General features: G+C 39.2%; 1 protein-coding gene across 10 annotated transcripts in view; it reads left to right on the top strand.

The window, feature by feature from the left end:
- The window catches only part of Pde1a (phosphodiesterase 1A), a 280,237-nt gene that overhangs the window by 220,497 nt on the left and 33,054 nt on the right, over positions 1–26,686 (top strand). For all 10 annotated transcript variants that reach the window (XM_063284612.1, XM_039105908.2, XM_039105909.2 and 7 more), the window contains 6 exon segments: positions 2,373–2,489; positions 3,427–3,567; positions 14,198–14,298; positions 21,586–21,711; positions 24,557–24,658; positions 24,765–24,885. In XM_063284612.1, coding sequence (XP_063140682.1) covers positions 2,373–2,489; positions 3,427–3,567; positions 14,198–14,298; positions 21,586–21,711; positions 24,557–24,658; positions 24,765–24,885 — 708 coding nt within the window.

Genomic DNA, 26,686 nt, shown 5'->3' with positions numbered 1-26,686 from the left:
GAAGTTTTGTAGGGCTTTTCTTCTTAACTCCATTTTTCTTCTCTTCTCCACTTCTCTCCTCTTCTCCACTTCTCCTCTCCTCTCCTCTCCTCTCCTCTCCTCTCCTCTCCTCTCCTCTCCTCTCCTCTCCTCTCCTCTTCTCTTCTCTTCTCTTCTCTTCTCTTCTCATTTCTTCCCTTTTCATTTTTTCCTGTCTCTTAATTTGGTTGTGAGGACTCAACTTTGACCCTAAAAACAACCTTATGGTGGTTTCCTTACATTATCCAAGAGATTTTGGCTTACTTTACTTCTGTTTGTCTGTTTTGAAGGGAGGGTTCCTATTTAATTTTCAATGTCCATTTTTTAATGTGTTTTCCTTTTGTCCCAAGCATCCTCTCTGCTGATTTATTAATTTTAAAAGACCATTCATTTTTTATGATGTGTGTTAATATATCCATGTTTCCAAAGCTACAATGAAGACAAGCATGTAAATCTCACACCTCTTCAATATGTTAACTACTACTCCATTTTGACCGATTTTTGCCACTCTTATTATTTCTTCAACTATGCATAAGAAAACCATCTTGTTTGTTTATTTTTAAATTGTTTGCTTAAAAAACAACTAAAGCATTTTAGGATAAAAGCATAGTCGCTTTGTAAAATGTAGTTTATTAAAACCACATAAAGTGCAAGGTCAAGGGCATATGCATTGCAGAGCAAAGAGCGTTTCAGTGAATGTGTTTTCTGAGAATCCTCCGTGTCAGTCTGGCCTCACTGGTGCTAGACATCTGCTGCAGGTGGCAAGTGTAAACCACAACTGCTTGTAAAGCCCACGTGAAGTGTAGGGAGCCACAATTCATTTTCCAACTTCTAACTGGAAACCTTGAATGTACGTGCCTGCTCTTCCTTATTAGCTTTGAAATTTTATAAAAGATTTATTGTCCATTAAGCTTTACCAATGCTTGAACTCCTTCTAGCAAGAACATTAGATTTTTAATTTACAAAGAGGTAAAAGTGAGTGCCTAGGCATCATATTGCAGCCAAATAGGAGGCATTAAACCACTGCATGCAAGTAAACAAAGAATTAATTGGCATTTTATTTTAAGTGATTAAAAATGGCTGGCAAGATGATTCAGTGGTAAAAGGAGTTTGGTGACCAGAATTTAATTCCCGGAACCCATTTAAAGGAGAGAACCTTCTCCTTTAAGGTTGCTCTCTACCCTCCATATGGATAGAAAAGCCTGCATGAGGCCTGACACATAGATAATGAAGTATTTAAAGTACCACTGGAAGCTATCACTGTTGCATTTCATGGGACAGATTTTTAAAGAGGCTTCATCAGGTGTTTTATTTAGTTTCAGCATCTCGCAGCATAAAAAATCGGCTCCCATAGCAATGTTTGCATAAAGGAAAGAGACTCTGATGGTGTTGACACACATATATAATTAATCATTAATCATTGATTTAACTGTCCACTTACTATCCAACACTAAATCTACGTGTGTGTGTGTGTGTGTTTGTGTGTGTGTGTGTGTGTGTGTGTGTGTGTGTGTGTGTGTGTTTGTATATGCTCACCTGCTCACCGGCCTTCATTACTGACATGCAAGATCTTCTTTAGAACAAAATAAGGTTAAATCTTCTTCAGCAAAACCATGTGGTGACTGTGCTGGCAGATATTCCTACTTCCTGCTCCCAGTGGCACTGAGAGGAGCTGCGTACCCAGTGATGTCGTCTTTCCTATAGACCTGTCTATGTCCCCCAAGAACTGCATGAAGTAGTAATGTTACTAACCCTCATCTCAATCAAATGAGCCACTTCTAGTTCTCACTATCTCTATAAGTGAGTCAGCCTAGATCATGTGAGGGAGGGTAAGGCTCTGCTTCCCTCTGGAATTCCCCCCCCCCACCTCAAACAACAGATAATATCTATGCTTTAAGCTAAACTACTGACTCTTTATGCTGAAATACCAAAGAAGCAGATGGCTGGATGAGTGAAACATAGATCTTGACTATTTTCCCTTCTAGCCCTCCTCAACTGACATCATCCATACACTAGTGATAATGCCTAGTTACTAGGGGCCATTCTAGAGCATGATTTATGACAGGAAGTCAGAGGGAGAAAAAGATGAAGGCAGCATCAGACTGTTCCCAAGTTTACTACATCAGCTTCATCACCCTGGCACTGGAGGGAAAACCTTGGTGCTGTGTGATGCGTGACAGCCACACTCCTGAAGCTCGGTCACAACAGACTCCGTCAGTACAATGTAGTTTGGCACGTCCAGCTGCAGTCTTTCATGTTGTGTGTTCAGTGATTCATGTGTTAAATAAGTTTTGGTGAAAAGCAGCACAATTGTATGTTCTTGCTATCTAAAATATTTGCTCTCTTTTCTACAGGAAGTTGATAAATGGTCTTTTGATGTATTTGCCTTAAATGAAGCAAGCGGGGAGCATAGTCTGAAGTTTATGATTTATGAACTATTTACCAGATATGATCTTATCAACCGCTTCAAGGTCAGAATCGTCAACAGTGAGATGCTTAGAGAATCGGTTATGTGAATAAGAATGACAATACAAAACACTGAGCCATTGACAATGCCTTCAGGTTGACTGAGCAGGTCACAGGTTGGCGGTATGAGCTCACCGTCTGATGAAACCACTACTCACTGACGTGTCTGTGCATCATGAGAAGACAGTTTATCCCAGCGAGATACAGGCATCCCTGGAATCCTCATAGAATACTATCAGGGTGGAAACTGTGTTTTGAAGAAGTAGATTTTAGTGTCCACGTACTACACAAAAGCCTTTTCCTTTTTAATATTGAGGCATTGTCTTTTTATGTAGCCCAAGGTAACTGAATTTGCCACGTAGCCCAGAATCATCTCAAACGGTCTTCTTGACTCAGCCATGGGAGCACTGTACCTGGGATGTACATATACAGCCTGGGATGCCAGTACCACATCTAACTGGAAGCTTTTTATAGATTGAAACGATGGGTCTTTAAATTGGCTCCACTTAGAAGCATGTGAGCAACAGATTTGACTGAGATTTTTGAGGAGTCTGAGGCTCTAGCTTTTATTTGCTGGGGGATCATGGCATTGTAAGAGCTGGAAAGTACTGGGAGGCCACAGATTTTCTCCTACAGATGGGAATGTTACTACTTGCTGCTTGTATTTAAGCATTTTATACTTTTAAGAACTAGTCTTTATTCTTGACTTATGAAGTATATAAAATGGCAGATAAATGGTATGAGATACTTCATCTGTTACAGCCCTCCAAATTGAAAGCTAATCTATCAATAATGTGATTTTTCAACACTAATCACATTGAACTTGAAATTAGTGTCCATATTTGACTTATTAATATTTGTTTCATTTTCGAGCACTGTGCTCTTACTTATGTAGCGTAACAACTTTGGCCACAATGTGATCATAACTGTTGCTTTCCACAGATTCCTGTTTCTTGCCTAATTGCCTTTGCAGAAGCTTTAGAAGTTGGTTACAGCAAGCACAAAAATCCGTATCATAATTTGGTCCATGCAGCTGATGTCACTCAAACTGTGCATTACATAATGCTTCATACAGGTATCATGGTAAGAAACCCTTTATAAATGAAGTATATTGGCATGGAGACAGCACACACCATTCTCCTGAGATCCTCGTGCCATGAACAAATATGTGTACAAATCATATATATCTCTAACACACATGTAAAAATCACTGAGGTTTAACAAACTAGTTATGCTTTTTTCAGGAAGTATTTGAATTCTGTGGAAGAAAACATACTTAAAGGTCAATTAATATGCATTTGATATGTTAGGTTTTTTTTAAATTTGAACTGTAGAACATTTTTTGCTTGTACTTGGTTTCCTTTTATTACAAATGAATTTTTTATCACATAGAATAATTATGGTTTCCCTTCTCTCTACTCCTCCCAATTTCACCCATCTTATCTCCCAAGTGGATCCACCCCTTTATGTCTCTCATTAGAAAACAAGCAGGCTTCTGAGGGTAATAATATGATATAATATAATATGATATGATAAAACAAAAACTAAACCATTGGAATAGAACAAAAACGATATATATATATATATATATATATATATATCAAACACATAGAAAAAAAAGAACCCAAGAAAAGGCACAAGAAACATAAACACAGAGACTCTTTCATTTGCACACTTAAGAATTCCATAAAAACACGAAACCAAAAGCCATAACACAAAGGAGAGAGAGAGGAACATATATATATATATATATATATATATATATATATATGTGTGTGTGTGTGTGTGTGTGTGTGTGTGTGTGTGTGTGTGTGTGTGTGTGTGTATGAGACAAGGAACCTCCAAAGCTGCAATGGGATACATTTTTTGTTGTCTGGCCATGCAGCATGCTCTCTTGAAGAATAGTTTATTTCTCCATTCTTTTCTATGTAAATTCTTTAGTCTTACAGGAATCAACCAGAAAGCAAAATAATTGACACAGAGAAGTCTTGTGTCTTCAGAATATGTTAAAGATAAATACTCACTTTCTACCTCACTTAACTTCAGGGCTGTTTCTCTGTGCTTCCAATGCTAATCCTAGACAGATCCTTACAGAGGGTTGGGGGAATTATGTAAATAAACTTTTACTGGCATTTCTTTCTGACTTTTACACAGGAGCAAATGAATGAATGAATGAATGAATTAATTAATTAATAAGGTGTTCAGCATGCAGATATTAGGGTAGCAGTAGGGAAGATTGTGGGAGGTCTGGAACCTTTGTGGTGTCTTCCAGCTCAGGATATAAATGGACAGAGAAAAGAAGTACCTACTACTTTGGGCAGTGAGGAGGATGGGCCATGAGTCACCCTACAGTCCTGAGCCTTCTCAATTACTTATGTGCTAGTGTTTACTAATATAATGTCATTAATGCCTGTGAGTGGCATCTATTCGAGCTAAGTACTTGAGTTACAATTCTTCTCAGAATTGGAGCTAACCTATCAGTAATATGGTGTTTCAGAACTATACCATTCCAGTCTCCACATGGGATGCATGAACTTCCCTCAAGCTCTTCCCTCTGCATGATAAGGTCCCAAGAAAATTCTCTGAAGCCTTCTTAAAGAGTCCTAGTTTGTCAAGCTGTAGCAGGTACAAGATGCTCTAAGATGAACAAAGGTGGAAAAGTAATTAATTAACGCAGTCATCACAGTTGCATTTTCTCATTCTGAACTTAATTCAGTTGATCACTACATATAATATCCATTTATGAGGGTTTAATCCCACAGTTCCTCACACATTGACAAAATAGTCTTTTAGTCCTTGCTTTCCTTTGTCTCCTAAACTTTGCAGATCCTTCAATGCCTTGAAGATCTCTCTTCTGCCCTGTGTCCCATGTTCTGTTGCTGCAAGAAATTCATCCGAAACATAGTGTCTTGAAACAGTAATTTGTTTTTTTTTCTCTCAAAGGCCTGAGGTTGAGAGTGCCAGCAGGGAGGCTCATGTTTGACGTGTCTCTTGTGATTGCAGCCAGCTAGCTGCAATAGCTGGCGACAGCTGAGGACATCCCTGGCTTGTGGTCTAGGGTGGCTCACACTTGTGACTCTTTGTTCACATAGGTGGTCGTGGGAAGCTCAGAAGAGTACTTAAGGAATGGTTTAAATTTTGACTACATTGTAGAAATGCCCACTCTTTGAAACTGCCCTAAAAGCAGTGTTTTCAGGACTCTTGGTATCTCTTGAATGAGTGTCCCTGTGCAGTACCTAAGCTTTCCCCAAACCTTCTGGTTCAGGAAATCTCAGAACATTGTCACAGTTCTTTCTGGTAGGTTCTGCTTTCTCTTTCTTTAGTGCACATGATATAAGAGAATAGAAATAGGGACCTCCTGACCATTCTAAGTGTTGTTCTGTGGGACACATAGCCTTAGGGTTCTCCACTTGCCTGTTGATTTCTAATGCCTCTGTCCTGACTGAAGATGAGGTGACTTTTCTTTCAAATATTTGATATTCCCTCATTCCTGAATGTATTGTTTTTTATGTTAACTAGAAAAAATATTTATTTAAATCACACTTTAGCATGTAGAGTGATTAACTCTCTGAGAAAGTGGGTGAAGAGCCTATTTTGCTCTAATTCAATAGCTGCTCAATCGTGAAGAAAACTGAAAACAAAACAAAACAAAGCAAAAAAACAAAGTGCTCTCACAGCCAGAGATTCATCATCTTCTAATATATCTCAGTGCAAACACATTTTGTTGTTTTGTTTACTGCAAGGACATGGGGCCCAAGTAAGCACCTCCTCTTTTATTCTTTTTTATTCAGAAGTTCAAAAGTTTCACTGAAAAGACACAAGGTGTCTCCTTAGTGGACAAGCAGAGAATTTCAGATCCACTGTGTGACTTTCTTTCTTTCTTTCTTTCTTTCTTTCTTTCTTTCTTTCTTTCTTTCTTCTTTCATTCATTTTGCTTTACATCCCATTATCAGCTCCCCCTCTCCTTCTAGTCCCCTCACGCACACATACAGCTCCTCTCACATTGCCTTCTCCTCTGAGAAGGGGAGGCTCCTTCTGGGTATCACTGCACCATGGCACATCAAGTTACTGTAGGACTAGGCACATCCTCTCGCACTGACAAAAGACAAGGAAGCTCAGTTAGGAGACCCGGGTCCAAAGGCAAGCAACAGATTCGGTGATAGCTTGCACTTCAGTTTTTGGGGGACCTACATGAAGACCAGGCTGCATATCTGTGTGGGTGGCCTAGGACAGCTCCATGCTTACTCTTTAGTTGGTGGTCCGGTATATGGGGGTCCCCAAGGGTTTAGGTTATTTGACTCTATTGGTCTTCCTGTGGAGTCCCTATCCTTTTCCGGTTACATAATCCTTCCCTCAACTCCTCCACAAGACTCTCCAAGGTTCATCTAATGTTTGGCTGTGGGTTTCTGTCTCTCTTTCCCTTGGCTGTCTCTCCGTGGAGTCTCTCAGAGGACAGTTATGCTCCTGCCTGCAAGCATAACTACCAATAATGACACTGTCATTAATAGTGTCAGAAGTTGGTTCTTGTCCATGACATTGATCTCAATTTGGTCCAGTCATTGGTTGGATTTCCCCATCTCTGCTCCTTTTTGTATTTGCACATCTTGAAGGCAGGACACATTTTGGGTCGAAGAATTCATGGGTGGGTTGCCGTCCTTATCCTTCCACTGGGAGTCCTGCCTGGGTATAGGAAGTGACCACTTCAGGTTCGATATCCCCCAGTTCTGGGAGGCTAAGCTAGTCACCCCCATAGACTCCTTCCCTACCCACCTCTGCTCCCCTCTCCCAGTCTGGGTCTCTGTCACATCCTAGAGATGGCCCCTTGCCAATTTCTCTCCTCTCTCCTGCCCTCCCTACTCCTGATCCCAATTCCCCACTGCCCTCCCCATCCCCTCATCCACCTTGTGCCTTTAGCCTCAGACTTACACGAAGGATTTATTGAGCACATCAAGTGCCCTTTCCTGTTCTCTTGAAGCCTGAGCCCCTGTCTCTGCTCCCTGGCACAATACCAAGAAAATGAAGCCATTAGTGCAGGTCAGAGGCACTCCTGAGAAAACCACAAATGTGATCATAACTTCCTTTATATTAACAAAATTGGCGTGACACCTGGCTTCCGATTTTAATCATTCTTCAGCAAAATATCAGTGGGGTCACCCGTTAGTGTGACCATTACAAAATTAGTCTCCTGGCAAACCTAATTTCGTCTCGACTAAGATCCAGAAACCGCACTTAAAGCAAAAGGGAGAGTGGTTTTTACAACGGGATACAGTTTTTTCAGGTGAAATGAATTCATGAATGTGTTGTAATTTGTCAAAATGAGATCACACTACCAACTTGCCAGTTTTGGAAATGTAGTTTTAACAAGCTTTCTCGCATGGTGATAGGTGAACACTGATTTTCATAAAAATGAACATTTAGGTCTTTGAAAACAAAAACGCATTACAGATACCAGCTAAACCTGCTCCAGTCTTTGTCACTCTTCAGATTTGGTATGGAAAAGACTGGGTCACTCCTTTTAGCATTGAGTTGATTCCCTGCTATTTTGAGCTGGCCTCTTATCAGAGTGACATTTCTAGAGCACTCCAGTTCCAGGCCAAGGCTGTCAGGTGACTAATGCATCTGTCACCTGCAAGGTGTTCTGAGGAGCATCAGCTGAAAGGGATTGTGACGGAGCTTCCTGTGTGTTAATGTCAGAGGAGAAGCCCTCAGTCACAACAGTCAGTCAGCAGTAGAGAAAGGGACTTGATGTTGGCAAGGCCACTTGCCCGCCTCTCTCTCCTTTTGTCACCTGATTAACTTGTAACCTGTGCCACAGTGACAGTGATGTGCAGAAAATCCATTTGCTAAAGAGCCATTGCTCTATGGAGTGATGTCAAACTACCTCCAACTGTCTCTTTGAATATGAGGTCATCCTAGGGCCATACCCAGAGCACTTTGTACTTGGTAGGTGGCGACCTTCATTCTCTCTGAGGAGCTCAATAAGAAGAAAGAAAGGCAACTTGCAATCTTTCCTTTGGAATTTGCAGCCCACTGCATGGCCCGATGCCAACTCCCACACTTTGGGATGACTCTATTTTTCTCTGATCAATCTGCAGAAAGTGTGGCAGGAAGCCCGTGTTCTGTGGTAATGGCTTCCTTGGGAATACTGTATGAAAGAGCGTGGGTTTAGGAGGCTGCCACCAGCTATGAAAACATTATCTGCCACCTCTAGTGTGCTAGCTCTCCATTTTGGCCTCTATTAACTCCTCACTAAAACGGAGTTAATAATACTGACCAATTCACAGGCTTGTGATGAAGAGCCATTAAGTCTCACTAGAAAGCACTTTGTGCAGCACCCGGAAGAAAATCACTGTTAATACAAGCCATGTTATTCTTAGCTTTCATAATGCAATACATTTCTGTGTGAAATTATAGCAAACTACTGGAGGTTTTTTCAAAAGGATGACGAAAACAAGTGTCAACCCCAGCACTTTAGGCTCAAATAGTTATTATGTCTCTTTAAAATGCTTTGAAGGAAAAAAATGCTTTTAAGAACCAAGTCAATATGATTTTCTGATCTAAAATTCTACTCAGACTAAACTAAACATCTATTTCATCACGCACATGCATATACATACACAGCAATTTAAATGTGAACATAGGCTTAGAGTTCTTTTAACTTTCACCCATTCATATGTCCAGGTAATTCAGTTAGCTACTTTGCTTTTGAACTATTAAAACACAGACAAATGTCTGGAACCATGAAACTTCCTGTGATCTACAGAAGAAGAAGAAACAGTGATCCTTTTTTGTCTGAATCTCCTGTCTTGTCACTGGGTGACCTCTGGCACATTGACTCAGTTCAATGGGACTCAGCTTTGCTACGAGCCAACATAAAGATATAAATATTTATTTACTGAGTGAAAAATAGGACAAGTATAAGAATAATGGAGTCTCCAAGGCCCATTAACAACAGCTCTTGCCTGTCCTATCATTGTTGTGTAAGCTGTTAGAAGTCAGTACTGTCTTCTGCACATGAGAATATGTCTACCTGAGTCGTCCTCTAGGACACAAACTGTCTCTTAGCTGAGGTGCAGCATCTACATTGCTCATAGCTCATCATTTTAACCTGGGATTTCTGCCCACCAAGGACCAGTGTTGGACTCGGTTCTGATCCATATGGAAAGCGTGGCATGAACTGACCTTGTGTGCCCTAGCTTGTCCCCAGAATTAATTTTTTTATCTTTTTTCTTTTATTGGATACTTTTTAATTTACATTTCAAATGTTATTCCCTTTCTCAGTTTCCTGGACTTAAGTCCCCTATCCCATCCCCCCTTCTTCTATAAGGGTGTTCCCTTCCCACCCACCTCCCCTTCCCGCCCCCTGACATTCCCCTACACTGGAGGTCCAACCTTGGCAGGACCAAGGGCTTCTCCTTCCATTGGTGCCCAACAAAGCCATCTTCTGCTACATATGCAGCTGGAGCCATAGGTCAGTCCATGTGTAGTCTTTGGGTAGGGGTTTAGTGCCTGGGAGCTCTGGGTGGTTGGCATTGCTGTTGTTATGGGATTGCAAGTCTCTTCAGTCTTTCAATCCTTCCTCTAATTCCTTCAACGGGGGTCTCGTTCTCAGTTCAATGGTTTGCTGCTAGCATTCACCTCTATATTTGACATGCTCTGGCTGTGTCTCTCGGAGAGCTCTATATCCGGTTCCTGTCACTATAAACGTCTTAACTTCATCAATCTTACCTATTTTTGGTGGCTGTATATATATGGGCCACATGTAGGGCAGGTTCTGAATGGCCATTCCTTCAGATACTGCTCTAAACTTTGCCTCCATATTCCCTCCTTTGGATATTTTTGTTCCCCCTTTTAAGAAAGAGTGGGAGCATCTGCATTTTGGTCATCCTTCTTCTTGAGCTTCATGTGATCTGTGGTTTGCATCTTGGGTAATTTGAGCTTTGGGGCTAATATTCACTTATCAGTGAGTGCATACCATGTGTGTTTTTCTGTGATTGGTTTACCTCACTCAGGATGATATTTTCTAGTTCAATCCATTTGCCTATGAATTTCATGAAGTCATTGTTTTTGATAGCTGAGTAGTACTCCATTGTTTAGATGTACCACATTTTCTGTATCCATTCTTCTGTTGAAGGGCATCTGGGTTCGTTCCAGGTTCTGGCTATTATAAATAAGGCTGCTATGAACACAATGAAGCATGTGTCTTTGTTGTATGTGGAGCATCTTTTGGGTATATGCCCAAGAGAGGTATAGCTGGGTCCTCAGGTAGGGCAATGTCCAATTTTCTGAGGAGCTTCCAGACTGATTTCCAGAATGGTTGTACCAGTTTGCAATCCTAACAACAATAGAGGAGTGTTCCTCTTTCTCCACATCCTCGCTAGCATCTGCTGTTGCCTGAGTTTTTATCTTAGCCTTTCTGAAGAGTGTGAGGTGGAATCTCAGGGTTGTTTTGATTTGCATTTCCCTTATGACTAAAGATGTTAAACATTTCTTTAGGTGCTTCTCAGCCATTCATTATTCCTTAGCTGAGAATTCTTTGTTTAGCCCTGAACCCCATTTTTAATAGGGTTTAATAAGGTTATTTGACTCTCTGGAGTCTAACTTCTTGTATAATTTGGATATTAGCCCTCTATGGGACATAGAATTAGTAAAGATCTTTTCCCAATCTGTTGGTTTCCATTTTGTCCTAATGACAGTGTTCTTTGCCTTACAGAAAGAAGCTTTGCAGTTTTATGAGGTCCCATTTGTCGATTCTTGATCTTAGAGCATAAGCCATTGATGTTTTGTTCAGGAAAATTTCCCCAGTGCCTATGTGTTTAAGGCTCTTCCCCATTTTTTCTTCTAGTAGTTTGAGTGTATTTGGTTTGAAATGGAGGTACTTGATCCACTTGGATTTAAGCCTTGTATAGGGTGATAAAAATGGATCTATTTGCATTCTTATACATGCTGACCTCTAGTTGAACCAGTGCCGTTTGTTAAAAATGCTCTTTTTTTCCATTGGGTGGTTTTAGCTCCTTTGTCAAAGATCAAGTGACCATAGATGTGTGGGTTCATTTCTGGGTCTTCAATTCTATTCCACTGGTCTATTTGCCTGTCTATATACCAATACATACATTTTTTAAATCACTATTGCTCTGTAATACTGCTTGAGGTCAGGGATGGTGATTTCCCCAGAAGTTCTTTTATTGTTGAGGATAGTTTCGATATCCTGGGCTTTTTGTTATTCCAAATGAATTTGCAAAGTGCTCTTTCTAACTCTATGAAGAATTGAGTTAGAATTTTGATGGAGATTGCATTGAATCTGTAGATTGCTTTTGGCAAAATGGCCATTTTTGCAATATTAATCCTGCCAATCCATGAGCTTGGGAGGTCTTTCCATCTTCTGAGATCTTCTTCAATTTCTTGCTTCAGAGACTTGAAGTTCTTGTCATATGGATCTTTCATTTGCTTGGTTAGAGTCACACTGAGGTAGTTTATGTTATTTGGGACTATTATGAAGGGTGTCATTCCCCTAATTTTTTTCTCAGCCTGTTTATCCTTTGAGTAGAGGAAGGCTACTGATTTATTTGAGTTAGTTTTATTCCCAGCCACTTTGCTGAAGTTGTTTATCAGGCTTAGTAGTTGTCTGGTGTAACTTTTGGGGTCACTTAAGTATGCTATCATATCATCTGCAAATATTGATATTTTTACTTCTTCCAGAATTATTTTTAAAATCTACAAGCATGAATAATTTTTTAGCTTTAGCGACATTCACCACTGGTAAGAAATCTATCAGCTGTGAAAGAGCTAGCAGTTATTCTGAAATTCAACTTTTACTAATAAAAAAAGATATTTTCACTTGAATGTAAAGATTCCTATATTCCAAAATTTTCTCATATAAACGGAATCAATAAGGACACAACACAGTATTAATTAAGTGGAGTTCATGGAGAAACTTCTTTTTGTAGGAGGCAGAGATTACGTAAAAAAATAAAACAAAATACATTTAAAATCAATTTGACAGTTACAAAGATAATAATTTTATATAATTATGAGCTAGTGTGATTCAATTCCATCTCTAAATTTACTTAGGCAGCTTTATACTTGATATTATTATGGTATGTGCTGAATATTGCTTTTTTTAACCAGTTAAATTTATAACTATAATCAATAAGAGATGTTTGAAGATGATAGGTGATTTCTGTTCCCTCGGAAACGTGTTTCTCTAATAAACAATGGGTCTCTGGGGTACCAACTTTTTAATTTTCATTCCTCCTCATTTCATGGTGGACTCAGTGAGCACTCTAGAGGCTCATCCCAGTTCAGTCTATAACAGGCTATTACTGCGTTCACTTTCTTCCTTTTAATGACTCAAATGAGTGTGTACATGATCCAAGCAGCTGGTTATACTAAGTCCCATTAGTTCTGAACCTCACTGCCTCCATACAGAGCTTTCATACTTCAAGTGCCATCAATTAGGACATGCTAGTTGTCATCATCTAGATTTAATGCCTTGCAGCATAAAGTAATAACTGTAGTAAAATGGCATTTGCTCTGTAATTAGATATTGGACAAACCTTTGATAGGAACAGCACATAAATTTACTTTAAACTTTTGAAAGCTCACACAGAATTACTCTTTAATTCCACTTTGACAGGAACTGTAGCTCAGAAGGTAAACAGTTCACTTCACCAGGGCTTGTGTGTGCACATGTATGTGTACGCATGTACATATGTATGAGTACATGTGTACATATATGAATATACATGTGTATGTGTATGTGTATGTATGTGGGTATATGTGTATGTATGTGTGCGTGTATATGCATATGCATGCATGGGTATATGCGTACATCTGTGTTTTAGGTCTTTATATGTTTCAAATGAATTAAAAATGTCCAAGAGAAAATTCCATCTCTTTTTTCTAACACAAGTCCTGTTTTCTTGCAGGACTGTCCAAAAGAATATTTGTGGATGGTGGAAAAACTTTGTGTCTTAGCTGTTCTATGGGAAAACACTTGGCATGTGTGATTAGTAATCATGTGAAATTGCCTAGGCAACAGGACATGAGAATTCAATTTTATTATGTTTTATTTATTTTAAATTGTCATGTGTGTTATAGTGTATTAATAGAAGTGAGTAATGAACAATTCATTGAATTATTCTATAAACTATACCAGTGTATGTGAATACATGCTATACATTCAAAATTTGGTAAATTCTTGGAAGCCATTCCATATTAACAAATCAAAAAATATTTTCAGTTTGTCTCTTGGGAAAAACAAGTACTTTTGATTTTAAATAGAAATTTGTTTTCATGGCATCTTGTGTACGGCCTTCTACAATTATCTAAATATACATTTTAATGAAGGTGAACTGAATGTTAAAAGACCACTATATTACAATATACATCATAGATACCAAACTAGCAAGGTTGTAATTTCAAAATCCAGTTAGAGTCAACAATTCTAATGATGGAAAATGACTACTTTTCCAAGTAGCAAGGACAATCATATTTTGAATTTTAAATTTTGAACTTACAAAGCATGACAAAATCATTAGTTTCATAAAGCATCCATTATCCACAATTAATGGAGTGAAAGGGGGAAATCCTATAAAAGAAATAGAGCATTATTTTACACAATTGTGCATTCTGAACACATTGAACATGTCTCCGTAAAGAGAAATGGTAGTGACGATGTTGAGTGTGACAGTGTGTTTCCTTCCTTCGCTAGCACTGGCTCACTGAACTGGAAATCTTAGCCATGGTCTTTGCAGCCGCCGTTCATGACTATGAACACACAGGAACTACAAACAACTTCCATATTCAGACGAGGTGAGTGCGGTGACGTCCCAGCATTAAGTGAAAATTTAAAACACTCATTTTTCTCAAAAGGAGAGGACAACGAAGACAACTGTGGTCAAAGTACATGATAAAAAAATCAGCAAACTGGGTGTCCTTGTGAAACCCATTGCTATGAGCAATGGATATATGCCAACTGTAATGATCCTTACACGTTTTTTATGTTAAGATGTTTAGAACATGTAGATTTTATTAAGAATAGCTTTAACAAACTTTTAGCACTCCTTCTTAAGCTTTCACAACTGAAACCAATCTACTGCTCATTTTCAAAACCAGACATTATGCCTGACATATTAACAATGTAAAGAACATCAATGTCTGTAGGATAAATTCTTTCTCCCAAGGCTTAGCCGAAGCAGTAACATAAGTCATACATATATTCACTGAGGGACATCATATAATAAATTGTCTAAGGCATTGCTTTGTGTCATAGTACGTGACATAAAAGGTACACGGTCAGTGGATGGCAGTTGAAAAGAGGGGCAGACTCAGTCCAATGACTACTGAACTCTGCCCCTACAAAAGACACACAAAATCCAAACTGTTAAGACCACAGAAGGGATGGTCAGTTGGTCAACAGAAAAAGCTGACACTCAGTGAAAACATGATGTTGTTCTAACGCACTCCCCCAGAGTGACAGAGAAACAAAGGGCAAGAAGAACTTTGTGATCTGATTATAAAGCAGGAATGTTACTAGCTTATTTTGAAGTGTAAAGAGAACACTTTTTCTTTTGCTGTATTATAACTTGAGGGAAAAGAAGACTATTCATAACAAGGCTGCTTATTAAGAACTTTTTGCACCCACAGAATCCATAACAAGGAAGATTTACGTGGCAGATCGGTCATTACCGAGCTGGGCTTTGCATAGGCCAACAGTCCCAGGGTTTAGTGAGGGGAGTAAGTGACCCATAAACCATCAGCACTTCTTCCCCTTTCCTTTCCGAACAGTGAAGACCAAAGTGGTTTTCTTCTGTGATGCATCAGGATATCACATGGAACTTGCTTTTTCCCTAATCACCTACAGTAGGGTGAACAGACCTAATTTACTTAAGCGCTGGTCTTTGGAGAACTAAGAGAAGGCATAGGAATTAAGTAAGGGAAAGAAAGATGCCACACAGAGAAGAGAGAAGTAAAGAATGATGACAGCAAGAAAAATTAATATTTTCCTCACTTCTAGTAAGAAGTAATAAAGATGACTGTGGTCTTATATTTTACTGGGTTTCGTAAAAATTGTCTCCCAAGATTCATTATGGATTCATTCTACATGAACCTGAAAATTCTATTAAAGGAAACTATTTTTTCAATGACAAAACATACAACAATAAACATTTTAAATTCATGATGCTGCTTTCATATTGCCAAAGGAGAAATAAGGTCAACGTCGCCAATAACATTCATTCTATTTTATTTTATAGTGTTCATGCTATTTCGATTTATAGGGCTTTGTAAAATGGACATGCATTTACCATATAAACAAAATAAGCAAGGCTGCATTTGAATTCCCTAACGATATTATAATGCATGAAATCCTTGAAAGTGTAAATAAATGGAATTAATTTTTCCTTTGTGAACAGCAAATGACAAGCTACGTTACCATGGATACTACATGTTGCTTGGAGTCTTGTTCTTTTCTTAGCAGTAAAAGACCATCAAACACTGAGAGCACGCTGTATTCTCAGCAAGCTTGTTGGATTTATAAGGCAAAGCCGTACATATTTTGCTATGCTAAATCTCATTTTAAAACACAGCTTTGATTGTTTTTCAGGAAGGAAGTGATACTCGTAGCCGCAGCATATATTAACCATGAAAAATCCTACTATAGATAGGTCTGGGTTGACATGAGACAAATGAGTTGTTGGAAAATCATAGTTTCTCCTATGGCAAACTTCTGGAAATACGTGTCATTCAGTTAATATTGATCTAATTATCCCTCAAATATCAATTATGTTTAACCTTCCTTTGTGTTAAGCTATAATTGTTGGTTAAGTAAGTTTTAAGTTGTGAGATTGTTAGAAGACTTGTGAGGTTACTTGGACCGCACACAGTGTCACCTTTTTTTTTTTTTTTAAAGATTCATTTATTTTATGTATATGAGTACACTGTAGCTCTCTTCAGACACACCAGAAGAGAGCATTGGATCCCATTACAGATGGTTGAGAGCCACCATGTGGTTGCTGGGATTTGAACTCAGGACCTCTGGAAGAGCAGTCGGTGCTCTTAACCGCTGAGCCATCTCTCCAGCCCCACAGTGTCACCTTTATGACCGTGTAGGATGCATAAGGATGGCTATTCTAGCACAGATAGGCCAATCCGCTTATGCTGGACTAACAAAATGAAAAGCTTGCTTTATTTAGTTGACTATTAGATAAAGCTCTTGACTATATTGCTTGCAGGAGATATCAGATTTCTTTGGTGTCTTCTTTTTAGAATATTATGTCTATATAAGGCAGGCAATGAGATTTTATGGCACAAATAGCAAATGGTTACTAGAGTGAAGCAAATTAGTGCAGCCATCCATATTTTTGTTTTGCTTCAGTGACAACATTGGTTCCTTCTTTGTTTGTCCTTAGCTGCACACCAGTAAACACTCAGCAGCAGGTGAATTCTATCCATCAAAAAGCCAGACACAGTCCATTTTGTGTGACACAGTTTCCTACCCCAGTGTCTTAGAGTCTCACATTGCTGTGATAAAACACTATGACCAGAAACAGTGTGGGAAGGAAAGGGTTTATTTCAGTGCTCAGGTTGCTCTTTCACTGACCAAAGTTGGGATAGGAATCTGGAAGCAGGAACTGAAGCAGAGGCCTTAGAGAAGGGCTGAGTACTGGCTTGCTCAGGATGCTTTTTTTAAAATATATAACTCACAACCATCATCCCAGAGAAGGCACTGCCCACAAGTAAAGGGCCCTTCCATACCAATCATGGATCAAGAAAATGGCCGCCAGGTTTTCCCACAGGCCAATGTTATGAAGGCATTTTGTCAATTGAGAGTCATTTTCAATTATTCTACCTTATATCAAATTCATTTAAAACCAACCAACACACACAGCAAATGTATCTAGCAAGAAGAGGAAGTGCCAGCGGGACTAGAGTCTAGGGACCACACGGTAGTGAAATTGCTATAGTCTTTAATTGCTATAGGTTTATACTGCTTTAACTGCACTGTGCTAACCCGTGTGGCTGGCTCGCCCCCTGAAGACACTGCACAGAGCTGTTTTGTGTCCATGCTGTGCTTAACGCTCCTGGAGGAGAGACTATAGAAACCGAAGACTCCACTTTACAGGCCTCAGAATGCTTGCAACTGGTTCATACTTGTGCCAGAGTATCAAGTCTATTCAGGCTATCTGAAGTAATTTAGAGTTTGAATTATATAGAAATATAGGTAGGAGAGAAATAAAAGCCCTTTGATGCATTCAACGACTTAAGAGTAAAACGTCTGCTACCAAGTTTCTCCGTTTGAATTTACAGTGAGGACATCTGCAATATTCAGATTCAGTCACAGAATTGTGTGGGAGAAAGTGATTTCCATCATCCTTTTTATCCCTAGCCAGAGTAATTTGGGGTCAGAGGAATGATGACGTGATCAAGTACTTGAAATAGGGCAAACAGAGGCTAATCGTTCACTGACTGAATAACGAGCTAAATATTTTCCCTTGGATATTTAGGTTATCTCACAGATATTAGCATTATAAATGGGAAGGAAAGGGCATGTAGATATTTAAAGTATAATAATTAAAGGGGAAATTAGCATCTGAGGCACGCAAGCCGTCTTTGGCTTGAAATTGAAAAACATTTGAAATTCAATGCTAAATCTAAAGTAGAAATGGAGTTATGCCAAGATATGCAGAAAAGTATTTGAAAAAATCCAATATCTCTTCATGGTCAAATTTAATAAGTTGGAAAGAGTGGGCATCATCCTTAACTTGAGAAAGATTATGTCTGAAGGAATGGCGTTCACTGGGTGCTGAGGGTACAGTTAAGAGACCTTGGTCAAAGGCCTACAAATCCCACCTAGAGGAGAGGAATAAACTAAAAAAAGGGACTGCCACTAATAGCAATTCGGGAAGTGACCAAGATAGACATTGATTGTTGTACAGAAATAGTAAGTATATGGACTAATGTATAATATTATTCAGTCTAGCTACTGAGCACTGCACTGTCTCACAAGGTCATGCTGTAGCAAATCTGTGCCATTTTCATTTTAAGATTTGTAAATACATTAGAACAAGCATCCACCAGAAAATGGGGATAGTTTAATATTGAGAAGGAAAAATAATGCTACTCGGTTCGCAGTGACAAGGCGTTGTAACGTATTTGAAGATTGGCAAACCAAGATCCTTAAAGCAAACCCTTCAGCTGAAGTGATAGAGCAGGGCTGTAAGATACAAGGTTGTAGCATCCTGAGTCTACACCTCTATTATCTACCAGACTCAAACTGATGGAATTTATCTTTGAAAATATAATACCATTTATGTTAGAAATACTTGGCATAAATGTGACAAAATGTGTAGAAAATCAAGAAGAAGAAAACCATAAAATTTTGGTGGAAGAATCCAGAAGGGTAGAGGATGCCATGAGAACATGATCCACAGACATCAACTAAGGAAGGCTCCCAGGCTCTCCCAGAAACTGAAACAGCAGTCTAGGCTCTCTGCATATATTTTGTAGTGTTAGCCTGATGTTTCTGTGGGACTCCTAACAGTAGGAGCTGGGACTCTTTGACTCTTGTCTGATCTTTTGTCTGCTTTTCCTCCTACTGGATTAGCTTGCCCAGCCTTGATAGGAGAGTCTGTGCCTGGCCTTATTTTATCTTGTTAGGCCATGTCTGGTTGATATTCTTGGGAAGTCTGTTCTTTTCTGAAAGAAAATGGACAGTGGAGTAAGTGTTAGGGAAAGGGGAGCGCAACTGGAAAGAGAGGGAAGGAGACAGCAGTGGGAGAGGAAACTTGAGCAGGTTGTATGGAAAACAAAAATTTAAAAGAAAATGGAAAAAAGATTCTGGCAGAAGCAACAAATTGAAGAGGTAAATCATGTTCATGGATAGAAAACTGTGATTTGGTCAAAACGTTATTCAACCCAAGTTGATATATATATAATCCCATGCAATCCCAATTGGACTTTTTAGTGTATTTGAGTTTTAGTTTTGGGGTTTTGGTGTTTGTTTTTGTTTTGTTTGTTTTCTGGGTTTTGTTTGTATATTTTTAAAAGTTTGTTTGGGGAAGGAAGAGCTCTGGAACAGATAACACAACATGGGAGTAGATAAAATTAGAATACTACTCCTCCTCACTTTACAACTGTGAAAGTTCCTGGAAAGAACCACACTTTGCACTTTACCTTTTGCAAGGCTAATTAACTGAGTAGAAACTCGGCAAGGTGGTTAGAAGGTTGTGAGTCCAGAGCCAGATTATACTGGGGCAGTTTAAGCCTCCTTCTAGCCATTTATCCACCTCTTCTGTATGTGATCTAAGAACTTTGTGACCATTACTAAATCCCTCTTCACACCCAAAAGGCTGAGAATATCATCAGCTGGCACTGGAGTCTTAGAGCTGCTTTTCTATGCCCCAGCTGCCTGATGCGTCTATAAACGTAGTTTCAAAACATCTTGAGCTTTAGATTTTCTTCTCCACTTTAAAGGTACATAGAACTGCTATGATGCTAAAATGTGGGATTCAGGGCTAACTCGAATATGTGTTCTTGAACCTTGATCACTCGTGGTTGGCTCTAAAATAAACTCTTACCTTCGTTGAGATGAGAGATGTGGTTTAGTGTTGACTACAAAGCTGTAATAATCAGAAAGTGTGGTATTGAGAAAGAATAGACAGACAAATGGAACAATCTAGAAAGCCCAGAAATGGACCCAGAACATTTAGTCAGTTGCTTTTTTAAAGACGACTTATTTAATTATTTTTTTTTACTTTTATTACTCTTGTGTGTATATGTGTATGCATGTGTGTGTTGGTTCCAGTAGGGGCCAGAAGAGGGACTCATGTCTCCTAGTCCTGGAAATGCAGGCAGTCTGAACCTCCACACACTAGTGCTGGGAATTCAATTTATGTCTTCTGAAATGCTTTGTAATTGCTGAACCATCTCTCTAGCCCTTAGTCAACTGATCTGTGACAAAGGAGTTAGGGCTTTGGAACAAAGAGAATCTTCTCAGTAAGTGGTGCTAGAAAACCTTCACATCCATCTGCAAAATCAAACTAGATACAATTTGCTATGGTTTAAATGTGTCTTCTAGAATTTATGGGCTGGAAATCAAATCCCCATGTAACAAGCTAGAGTAGGTGACTCCTGACTGGAAGTACGTAGGTCATAAGGGGTCCACTCCATAAATGTACTGCCCTTGTAAATGGGCTCTCTGGGTGATCTCTGCATATCTCTGTCCTCCTTCCACATGATACCCAAACCTGCAGCAAGAGGGAACTTTACAGGGGACCAGGTGACATCACTTTTATCTCAAAAGCAATCCTGACTCCAGAACTACAGGAAATAAGTCTCCATCATGTGCACAATGTCTGCTGGCACCCTGTTTCAGCAGCGGGAAATCTGATAAGATACAAATTGCACATCCTTCAAAAGTCTCACAGATTTAACTCTAAAACACAAATCAACACATTGCAAAAGGCAGCACAAGAGAAGATGAATATGACCCAGAGTTTAAAAATGACTGAACACGACACCAAAGGCACAGCACATGAGAGGAAGAGTTGGAAGCCGAACTTCACTGAAGTTAAGAATGCTCTGCCAAAGATATTGTTAAGAAAATAAAAAAGGCAGGACACAGACAGCGGGACAATATATGTATGAGACACGGTTACTAAAGGACTGTTATTTAAAACGCACAAGGGCTGTTTTAAAATAAAAACAAGGAAGCACTCTGATTGAAACCCAAATATATTTTAGTTAGTGCAAAAAGCCAATATAGGAAGATGTCTGCCGCATTCTGCAAACACCGTGGCATTTGGGGAAAGAAAGCACAACAGAAGACCACCTCCCAGGGAGCCATGTTGTGAAAGCAGTAGGATAAGGGGAAACTGAATTCTGCAATTCTATAGTGAACCTGAAATGGTATACCAATTAAGTCTGTTTCACATATTAAAGTATTATTATAGAGTTTCAGAAAGTAACTTAGTACTTGCATGGTTTTCAGTGTTCAATAGTGGGATTTTCACCAGTGTGAAGACTTAAACTTGACTATGTATTATTGACATCTCAAAGTCTGAAGAAATTCTCATCTGGATGTTTGCTTTTAACTTCAAGGTCAGACGTTGCCATTCTGTATAACGACCGCTCAGTTCTTGAGAATCACCATGTCAGCGCAGCCTACAGACTTATGCAAGAGGAGGAAATGAATATTTTGGTAAATTTATCTAAAGATGACTGGAGGTGAGTTTCAAAGGAAACCCAAAGCAAATTGAACCCCAAGAACAATGTACACTATATTGTTAAAGTGAGGAAGAGAAAGGAAGGCCCTAGGTCTTCCCCACGGGAGGAAGTGCTTTCAGGCTCCGCCCAGGCGCCATCTCTGCAGCTGGATAGACAGGAACTAACTGCCGATCGATCCAATACCCACGCACATGTGTGAAGCCACATGTCACAGCGCAAATGTCTAAGGGGACATCGTTATTCAGCCTGTAGTGGAGCTTGGGTTGTTTTTGTTGCTTTTGTGGTTGTTTTTCTGTTCGTTTGGTTTTTATGTAGTCTCACAGAAATTCAAATTTTAAGCATCATACACTTTCTTCTCTTAGTATTTTTACTAAGATAAAAAACTTTCATCCACTTGAGGAAAAATTACAACTATACTAAAATGACCCATAGTGAAGAGGAAAATACTTTATATGTCTCCCAGGAATAAAATGTGTAAAAATAATGTTCACTGTCTAGCCTTCGAATTACCTTTTTTTTTCTTTCTCATAGGTAAGTCTTGTTATTTCAGTATGACTTTATTTACTCTATCTTTCTCTTTGGGGTAACATTTTATTTGTCTCTTCATAAACTTTAGCCATTCTGGTTGGACTTTTTTGTATGATGTATTAACAAATAGTACAATAATCACACAGATTGCAAAATTTAATCAGTTCAATGCTTTCCAACTGCCAGCAAAATACCTTCTTTTTGATATAACAGCAGTAAAAGTTTCTCTAACATTAAAACTTGGTTATCTCCATTAAAGACCTGTAATTCTGCCCTCAAATCATTTTAGTATTTTTCATTACAGAGAAAAGCATTGCCCTTTTTATGAGAATATTTCACACCCTAGGTTGTATCTCTCTTGTGTTATATTTCGCCTACCATATTAACATAACTTCTAGAATTTATTAAGTATTTAAATGGAAAGCATAGCATATTCATTACATTTTGTAACTTTCCCATTTTTTGTCTCAGTTCTCTTATTGAACAAATATTATATCTGGTCAGTATTAATGCAGATTCTGTTAACTATCGTTGAAAACTGTAACTGAGAATAATTTCATTAACTATCATCAATTCCTGTATTCCTCTGACAATTTGGTCAATTATCCTAGCAGGCTGCCCAGTTTTATGAATGGCAGCAGAACACTGAAGCTTTGTCACCCTCACACAGACTAAGGTTGGACTGGGCACCACGATTTTCAAAAACAAATCCTAATATGTTGCTATTCTAAAAAAAAAAAAAAACAAATCATCTTTTATATAAGATATTTTTGAAGGGCATGGGTTTGAGCTGTTTTCTCTCTGTAGCCCTGGCTGCCCTAGAACTTGCTCTGTGTACCAGGCTAGCCTCAAGCTCAGAGATCTGCCTGACTCTGCCTCCCAAGCGCTGGGATTAAATGCGTGTGATACCACTGCCTGGCTAAAACATATTTGACTCAAGATCGTATTCAAGGCAAAGTCTTGTGTTAACTTATAATACTGCCCCACGATGAAAACAGAATATAACTGACTTCTTCTCTGGACACTGAAGCCTTTGCTAGGGTGACTCAATTTTCTACTTAGAGAGAGAATGTTACTCAGTCATAGGCTCTGTGATATGACCACTGTAGGCACCTTGCTTAAAGGTTTAAATAGCCCGATGGATGTCTGTATTACACAGGATGGAGCTCCCAAATGTGTGCCCTCTCACTGATATCTGGACTTTCCTGAGGTGCTTGTGGTGGGCGCTCAGCACTGTGGAGTGGCCCAAGGGCCAGCTTATGGGATGGAAACACTGGTTGAATTTTATACCAGTGCCATCTTAACTGCACGACTGAGCAAATGAAATCTCCTCTGGAGGGAAATACTAATAATCATTTGCAGGTCTGCCACATAAACTAGATGTTTAGCGTACTGACAAAGAAATTATTACTACACAGTCCTAAGTCCATTCACAGACTAGATAAATAATTCTGGTCCTATAAAAAATAGTTTCATTTAATAGATGTAAAACAAGGAAAGTGCAAGAGAGACCTTGAGAACCAAGCTCTTCCATGTCCCTTCCCTGTGGCATTAAACCAAATAGTTTTGTTGGTCACATAAGTTTGGAATATTCTCAAGTTGCATTGACTTCATGTCTTACTTCTAAAGCATTCAAAATTGTATTTAGGAACAAGGGTGATGCTGTTAAAGCTCATGGCAGACAAGTACAAGGACCTTGGCTTAGGTCCAGAACTCATGTGAAAATGCCAGGTATGGCGGCGCACACTGCCAATCTCATTCCTGTAGAAGCAGAGACAGGGAGATCCCTGGGATTTGGTGGCCAGCCAGCCTAGTCTAATTGCCAAGCCCCAAGTCAGTGAAAAACCCTGATTTTTAAAAACTGCATTCAGTACCCTTGAGTTTGACTTCTAGTCTCCACATGAACATGTGTGCAAATGCATGCTCATCTATATACATATGTATACCCAGAAACACACACACACACACACACACACACACACACACGCACACACACACACACACACACACACACACATGATGGCCAGTGTTTATTTTACGTAGAAAAAGTAAGACCTAGCAATTATGAGTTGGGAAGAAACATAGCTTGTGTAAGAAATACAATTCATTTTTAAGGAGATTATTAAGTGGCATGACTTACTCCAATCATGAATGTCAGTAATTAAAATAATGTTCAACTTTTGTGAGCACCATTGCATTTAAAAGGCAATGGCTCTGTGTCGGTAATTGTTAGGGAACACAGTATGGTCATATTTATAGAACTGTCCCTCTCTAAGGACAACTCAAATGAAGCATTCTCCCTCTGATGCCTCTGCAGGGATCTTCGGAACTTAGTGATTGAAATGGTCTTAGCAACAGACATGTCAGGCCATTTCCAGCAAATTAAAAACATAAGAAGCAGCTTGCAGCAGCCTGAAGGGTAGGTCGTTTTCTTTTGTCATGTTGAGGTTCTGTGGGTTTGGGCTTAGAAAACGCTAGGTGATTATTTGTGTTCTGCTAATTCGAGCGTGCCTTTGCCTTGGCAGGATTGACAGAGCCAAAACGATGTCCCTGATACTCCACGCAGCCGACATCAGCCACCCAGCCAAAACGTGGAAGCTGCACTACAGGTGGACCATGGCCTTAATGGAGGAATTTTTCCTGCAGGTGCATTTTTTTGACTCTGTTTTGGAAACAGTGACTATGAATATTGACAAAACTTTTCTCAACAGAACCAGGGCCTCTGAGTTATATTTCCATTTAGTCATAGCACACAGTTAGGGTAATTGAGGAAATCTACCAGGATTTTAGGTAAGTACATTAGATAATCCAAAATGGTATTAAAATCTCTTTTTTTTAAAGGAGTAATTTCATAGATATGAAGATGTGGCAGTCAGGTAAAAAAAAAAGCAATAGAAAACCAGGTTAGAGTGGAAGGGGAAGCCCTGGGTCCTGCTAAGACTGAACCCCCAGTGAACTAGACTATGGGGGGAGGGCGGCAATGGGGGGAGGGTTGGGAGGGGAACACCCATAAGGAAGGGGAGGGGGGAGGGGGATTTTGCCCGGAAACCGGGAAAGGGAATAACACTTGAAATGTATATAAGAAATACTCAAGTTAATAAAAAAAAAAAAAAAAAAAAAAAAAAAAGAAAACCAGGTTAGAATTACTCCATTACTAAGAGGTAAGTTTGAGAACATAAATAGCTCGCACAATGAGAAGAGCAAGAAGATGGGGGTGGGGAAGCACACAGACTTCTGTGTGCATCTCCCGGCCCAAAGTTTACCCCCATACATAACTGCAAAGGTGGCTGAGGGAAATGCAGCGGAGCAGACCTCTGCCTAACCAAATGACCAAATACAAGCTGGAGAAGAGGAGGCCCCTGTGCTCCCTGGAGCCATTTTGTTACAAGCTATTTCCTGTGTGATGTCCCTGTCCTGTTTAATATCTTTGCACTCAAAGTTGTGTACTGTAATGTAACGGTGATGGTAGTCATTCAAAGTTGACTTCAACGTTCACAAGTAAAGGCTCGGTCTTCCAAAAGATGGGCTCCACTTCAGACTTCAGACCTGAGTGCCGCCAAGGACATAGAAATGTTGACTTCTGACCAGCTGGATACAAAGTCAGTTCTTACGGGACATTCTAGGGTGGGTAATTTGTTAGTCTATAGAACTCAGAGCTGGTACCATACTGACAACTAGAATTTTATCCTAAAGGATGGAATTCAAGAATGGCCAGATAAATCAGGTAAGGCACGTGAGTGGCTCTACGGTCTCTAGGTGCAGTTGGAGCGTGTCAAGTCTTGGGTGAAGAATATGAACCCAAAATTATCTCTGAACTTCAGTGCTCACAGAATTGTGGATTTTTATTACATAGGTGTCAGAAGCTTTTAAATATTTTGAATTGAATGGTCACAAAAATACAGCACGGGGCCATCTGCTGGGTGAAACTAAGCCTGTACTTAGAGGACATTTTGTAGCATTATGTGATTTTTCTTATTTAAAAAGACAAAAGTATAAAGCCACTGCTATGATTCTGTCTTTCAAATGTAGGGTGAAATTTAAGGAACTAAAATAAGTTGATAGGAGGAGTTTATTTATAAAAACATAAATCAGCAAAAGAGAGCAAAGACAAACATGAGCCAAAATTAGTAGAGACAAAACCTGACAGCCTGAATGAAATTACTTGCAAGAGCAAAAGGAGAGAGAAATATAGAAGATGGATTAATATTACAGAGCTTATTATATATGTCAAAAAGAGTATAAGAAGGTATGAACAATATGAATAATATTGTTAACAAATAAAAGTGCCTAATTCTTTGAAAAAGATATAAATCACCAACCTAGACCTAAGACAAAGCTACAATGAATAATCATATGCTTATATTTTAATTGAATTTATAATGCAATTCCACATAAGAAAACTCAGGATTTGGATCACATAATGCTACAAAATGCATTATGCTCAACA

This window comes from Rattus norvegicus, chromosome 3 (genome assembly GCF_036323735.1).
Source record: "Rattus norvegicus strain BN/NHsdMcwi chromosome 3, GRCr8, whole genome shotgun sequence".
In the NCBI taxonomy this organism is placed as follows: domain Eukaryota; kingdom Metazoa; phylum Chordata; class Mammalia; order Rodentia; family Muridae; genus Rattus; species Rattus norvegicus.
Note: the sequence above shows the minus strand (reverse complement) of the source record. Positions and strands in the feature narration are given on the sequence as shown.